The sequence below is a fragment of the Fukomys damarensis genome, unplaced genomic scaffold (assembly GCF_012274545.1).
Source record: "Fukomys damarensis isolate Sample0158 unplaced genomic scaffold, DMR_v1.0_HiC HiC_scaffold_37, whole genome shotgun sequence".
Taxonomy (NCBI): Eukaryota; Metazoa; Chordata; class Mammalia; order Rodentia; family Bathyergidae; genus Fukomys; species Fukomys damarensis.
Window position 1 is genome coordinate 43183787 of NW_022900949.1, and position 6000 is coordinate 43189786.

Below are 6000 nucleotides of genomic sequence, written 5' to 3' on the forward strand. Positions count from 1 at the left end.
AAAAAAAATTTCAAAGAATGTGCAGCAGAGAGTGCATCTGGTCTACAAAGCCTAAAATGTTTGCTATTTGGCCTTTTACAGAAAACATTTGCAGACCCCTAGTCTAATCTGCTTCCATCCCTCCATTATCCTTTTTAAAGCCTTGTATATAAGGCCAAATGAGTGATGTGATGGTGTCTATAGTCACATTCTTGGTCTGGCTGGAGCTTTGGGTTTCAAGGCCCCACTCCTCAGGAAAGCAGATATAAAGTAGATTGCTTCTCCTTCTTTATCCTGACCAGATTATGCCCTAAAGAAAGCCAAATAGTAGGAGCCGGAGTGGGAGCCTCAGATTGAAGGGCTTCTATATGTGACATTCTTTGAGACTGCAAAGGTGATTCTAACTAGAGGAGCCCTGGTTGTCCTCTTGGTTTTAAGGATCACTTCTGAGGAGACTGGCTGTAATTCTGTCTCCCTTAGAAATAACTCTAAGATTGACTGTTGCGCAGTCAGATTTTAATGTATATTTATATGGTGTTGGTTTGTAGTGTTGAATGCTTATTGAAACATTGAACTAAACCTCAACATTTTTCAATAGAGGAAGTAAAGAATGGAGAGATTTTATTTTCAGTAGGATGATGATAATAAATATCGGATGACTCTGTCCCCAGTATAAGTTAGGGAAATACCTTTGGTTGTTTTTGGTGGTTACCTCTCATGGGGAGTAGGTTATGGGAGCTCTCACTGTTAGAATTTGCACACTGTGTGGACTTAGGGGGAACAAGGTTTCCTTAGGTCTGGGAGCCATCTGAATTACATGTTTTCCCTTTCAGCCAGAGCCTTTCTACCCTAGCTCTCATCGAAGAGTTCCTAGGGAAACGAGAAGTTCCCTGTCTGCCTGGTGTAGAGGGGCAAGGATCACAGAAGTGGGTTCGAAATGTCAGCTACTTCCGTGAGTTTGTTGCTGCTTTGTTCTTGGAGCCTTGGCAAGATCTGTTTAAGGGTTTCCTTTTCATCTCCCCTCTTTTCTCTTCTTCTGTACTCTCCATCAAGTGTGCAGAAATACATTTGATTAGCCAGGGAGCAGGGAAATACTAAGAATGAACTGTTATATGTGAGTCCCTATAGGATTGGGTCACTATAGGATTAGGAGTTTGGGAGACACATGGGGAGTATAGAGAAGTAGAAAGCATAGGCCTGGTCTTCAGTTGAGATGTAATAACTCAGGGGCAAATGCTAAGTATCACCAGGAGGTGGAAGGAGGGAAGGAGAGTGAGTATGTAAAAAGAATTATATATGTGTTAAATATGTGTATCATTTTTACATAATGTAGTAATTATGTACTGCAAATGTACTAATAAAAATTATAAAATGCTAAGTAGCAGCACTTGAGTGCCAAAACAAGTTCTAAGGAAGGCAGAATCACTGGTAAGGACGATTAGAGAAGCCTTCTGGAAAAGATGGGGAGAATTTGAACATACAGAGGTTGCATGGCCTGAAGATCACTGCAGGAAGAAATTGCAGACTGAACATAAGCCTAGATTATGCTTTGTTTTTTGGGGAGATGATACCTCATGAGGATGAAAATTATGAGCATGTGTGTGTGACCATGTATGTGGTGTGTGTGTATGTGAAAAATCTCAACTTTAAAAAAGGGAATAAGTCACAGATCCATGTACAGAAACAGGTATACAGTATATCTGTAGTATTGAAATTTTATGGGAGACATGGTGTAATTGGGCTTTTTAGGGGAATGGTAATGAAAAAAAAAGTTGAAAAACACTGATCTCAGCTCTGACATCCAGGCTAGAATTTGGTTATAGAGACTGTGTATTATGTATGTTTATCAGCATCCCTACTTTCTACTCACCAGATATAAATAGCATCTTCAGTTTTGACAGTCGAAAACATCTAGCCATTGCTAAATATTCTTGGGGAGTGGGAAAATGGAAAAATCACCTTTTTGTGACTCTCTGGCCTAAAGGAAGGATTTAGAGTAATGGAGGTTTAGGGAGTAATGAGGAGATCCCTAGCACAGGGTTTGACTTGGAGCTTGTTTCTATGATTAGGCTTGCCTCATGAGTCAGTGGTGAGATGTGTTTCAAAATTGTAAGAGGGCTGGGGATGTAGCTCAGTGGTGAAGCCCATGCTTGGCAGGTGCAAGGCCCTGAGTTTGATTCCCGGTACCAACCCCCCACAAACAAAAAACAATAATTGTGAGAACTTAGGTCAGAAAGGTATGTTGGGGTCCTGCTTAAAAGCCCTAATACCAGGCATTTAAACTGTTGCTTCCTATAATGGTAATGATTCGGTTTTCTGTGTGGTATTTCATTCCCTAAGCTTTTGCCCTTTAGTTTACCTGATGTGACAAAGTTGTCCCTCCTCTCTTATTTATGCTGCTTCTTAACTGAAGGATTTTTTTTCTCTTCCTTTTGAGTTCCCCTCTTTTCATTATTGTGTCCTATCCCACTGTTCCAGGTCTATTTTTTTTTTTTCCTTTTAGTTCTTAATCTCAGGAGCCTATTAAAAATGTGTTTATTTAGTAAAGGAATAAATCCATATCCAAACACCTAGTCTTGCCACAGGGCTGAGGCAGAGGTCTTCAGCCAGTATTTTCTAAGCTCCCTGAATCTTGTACACTCTTCAGTTTAAGAATGTTGGCCTTAGATTTCACTGAAGGAGAGATTTAGTTTATAATCCTTGTAGCTTGTGAGAATTGCCTGAGAGTATTGTAACATTGTGTACTTTAGATCCCCAGGAGGTGAATCTTGCTGAGCTCCCATGTCCTCATCTATCCACTTCTCATGGCTTTCCTTTCTAGGGCTGGATGGTAGCACCCCGGCCTTTGAGAGGGAGCGGCTTATTACTCAGTTCAACGACCCCAGCAACCGAAGCACCTGGCTATTCCTTCTCTCCACAAGGTGGGCAGGACTGGGAGCAGTTGACTCATCCAAATCTCAGAAGAGATCTTCTTGGGTGTGTGACATTTTTGAGGTTAGAGAGGAGCTATTTAAAAGAGTGGTGGTGAACCCATGGCACATGTGCTGCAGAGGGCTCTTTGTTACCATTGAAAGCTCTAAAAAGTTCTCCATCACTGCCCAAAAAGGAGATTGCAGAAGGACAGTCATAATGTTACAACGTTCCTTGAGGCTTTCACTAACAATGCTCATAGCCTCAGAACAGTTCTGAGAGAAAAGGTTAGACAATGTGATATATGTGAAAACAGTTTAAAAAGTGAATAATACAAAGTAACTTTAAAAAGCTGATGGCATTGTGTGTCTCATGGCAGGCACCTCAAAGGCCTCCCTTCTCCCATCAGAATGTCCTTGGCAGGATATGAACTTCTCATTCCTTTCAGTAAAAACATTGGAAATGTCTGTGCACAGTTTTCCCTCACCAAGGGACATTACTCTGAGGCCACGTTGTAGAGAACTTATTGTTACAGAGGAGTGGAGAATTATAGGCACTGCTATGTTGTATTTCAGGGCATACTTTTTAGTGCTTGAGGAACATACTATTTATCAGCAGGAAAGCAAAATCCTTGGACATATTATGCCTAGGACAGAACGAATGATGCTGGGGTAGGAATCAGAGGGCAAGCTGATTTTAAAAGCTATCTTTAAGACTGAAGGCTTTGTGATTGTTGGCTTATGTTTTAAAGGGCCGGATGCTTGGGTGTGAATCTGATTGGTGCCAACCGCGTGGTGGTGTTTGATGCCTCCTGGAATCCTTGCCATGATGCCCAGGCAGTGTGTCGGGTATATCGTTATGGCCAGAAAAAGCCCTGTTACATCTATCGCCTGGTCGCTGATTATACCCTTGAAAAGAAGATCTATGACCGTCAGATCTCCAAGCAGGGAATGTCAGGTGGGCTGTCTTCTCAGCTGTTCTGGAGATATATCTATTATGCTATCTTTCTTACAGCCTCAATGGTGGGAGAAAGAGCAGACTGTGGGAAGATGGGCTTTGAATTATAGAATGCTAGCAGTTCTTTACATCTCATTCTAATTCAAATTGTTGCTTAAAAGGGAATTGATCTAAGCTTTTTGAAGGTGGGTTTAATGATAAGAGCCAAGGTTTTTATGCAGGTGTCTCTGCTATGTTTCCCTTTCACATCATAGATCTAGCCACTGTGTTTCAGATGTGGGATGATTTTTCATTATTGGTAACAGTTATGGCACTGTCAATCTCCTTTCTCTCTGCCCACCTTTGTAGTTGTGTGTTTAGTCTTCGCCACATACTGACTTTTTTCAGGTCTTTTCCCTTCTAGATCGGGTGGTAGATGATCTAAATCCAATGCTGAACTTCACTCGGAAGGAAGTGGAAAACCTACTGCACTTTGTTGAGAAGGAGCCAGCTCCCCAAGCATCCTTGAATGTAAAAGGGATCAAGGAATCAGTCCTGCAACTTGCCTGTCTGACTTACCCTCACCTCATCACCAAGGTAAGAACCTGATGTGCATGAAGTCCCTGGCATAACATTCTGCCAAGGGAGGCTTGTCTGACAAGCCTGCTTTTATCATCTGAAGTAGTGCTTCCTGCAGACAATTTGGGCTTAACTAGTTCTTTTCTTTGTTCCAGTTAGTCCCCCCTTTCTGTCCCCAACTACTTCCTAACTCTACCCCTGGCCTGGTCCTAGGAGTGTGAGCTTAGCCATGTGGAATAAATTGGGTATTGTAATTTTACCCATACCCAAAGAAGGGGGGTGTGTTTCTGAAAATGCAGTTTATTATTCAGTACACTCATTCTTTTGATAGGGAAGGCAAGTTTAGGTGTCTAAAGCTGACAGTAAGTTAGAGCTGGGAATTATACTCTTGACAGACAGTAGATGGCTTTTGTGTCTGTAAGCAGGCTCTGCACTAGTGCTGGAGACAGCTGGCCTCTTGGTTTCAAAGTAAGGTTCATTGTACATCAATCATATTGGCAGGGCAGTCATGTTGGTACACAGATTTGTAATTAAATCAACATCCCCCTCTGTTCCCAGGAGCCTTTTGAGCATGAATCATTGCTCCTCAACAGAAAGGATCACAAGCTGACCAAGGCTGAGAAAAAAGCAGCAAAGAAAAGCTATGAGGAAGACAAACGCACATCAGTCCCCTATACCCGCCCATCATATGCGCAATATTACCCTGCCAGTGACCAGAGCCTGACCAGCATCCCTGCCTTCAGTCAGAGGAACTGGTAAGTTGCTGAAAGGTGAAGGTCTGTTGTTGAGTCATTCCCAAACACCAACTGATTTCTTTTCAACCAACGTTCTCATCGGCTGCTATGAAGGGTCAGGTGTCTAAGCAATTCAGCAGCCCTGTTTTAAGTGATTCTGGTTTTGACTGCCCTGGTTAGAAGAGTGAGCTGCTGGCTTTGTCATTCAGGAGATCCTTTCTAGACCTCTGAATGGTGGTGGGGTGGTATAGTTTCCTAAAACATGGAGGCCCAGCCTTTCACACAGTTGGCCTTAGACTCAGAGAAGCAGTGAAGTTCAAGGTAAAGGCTGTGTTCTTTCTGGGCCGTGGATTGTATCCAGAGAATTATGCTAGCTTTCTCTTGTGTAGTTTCTGGAGTGTTTGAAAATATGAACAGGATGGAAGCTACCTGCTCAGCAGAGAAGGAGGCACTTTGTTGTATATTACAAACCTGGTGTCTGTGTATCATTTTTTCCTTCACTTGAAGACAGAGTGCCTCACAGCCCTCACCCTCCCACTTAAAAACCAGATTCAATGCCTGATTGACTAGGTTTACATTTTTAATTATCTAATTTTCTTGAGTTAAAGTTAATTATTTTATTTAGGGGAAACGATTTTAAAAGGTTTTTAAGAGTCTCATGTAAAAAAACAAACAAAAACAAAAAAATTTGCCAAATGGCAAAAGGAAAGCATGTAAAATTTTATATGTAAGACTGAAATGTTTTTTTCTTGGGTACTGGAGATCAAACTCAGGACCTTGTGCTTACAAGGCAGCCACAGTGCCACTGAGCTAAATCCCCAGTCCAAGACTGAATTTCTTTTTTTTTTTTTTTTTTTTTTTG

The 6000-nt window shown here is 41.8% G+C and overlaps 1 protein-coding gene across 6 annotated transcripts in view; it reads left to right on the top strand.

Moving 5' to 3' along the window:
- Positions 1-6000, top strand: part of Rad54l2 (RAD54 like 2) — a 103178-nt gene that overhangs the window by 81750 nt on the left and 15428 nt on the right. For all 6 annotated transcript variants that reach the window (XM_010625373.1, XM_010625378.1, XM_010625375.1 and 3 more), the window contains 5 exons: positions 813-931; positions 2801-2900; positions 3641-3846; positions 4250-4422; positions 4963-5159. In XM_010625373.1, coding sequence (XP_010623675.1) covers positions 813-931; positions 2801-2900; positions 3641-3846; positions 4250-4422; positions 4963-5159 — 795 coding nt within the window. The remainder of the gene's footprint in view (positions 1-812; positions 932-2800; positions 2901-3640; positions 3847-4249; positions 4423-4962; positions 5160-6000) is intronic.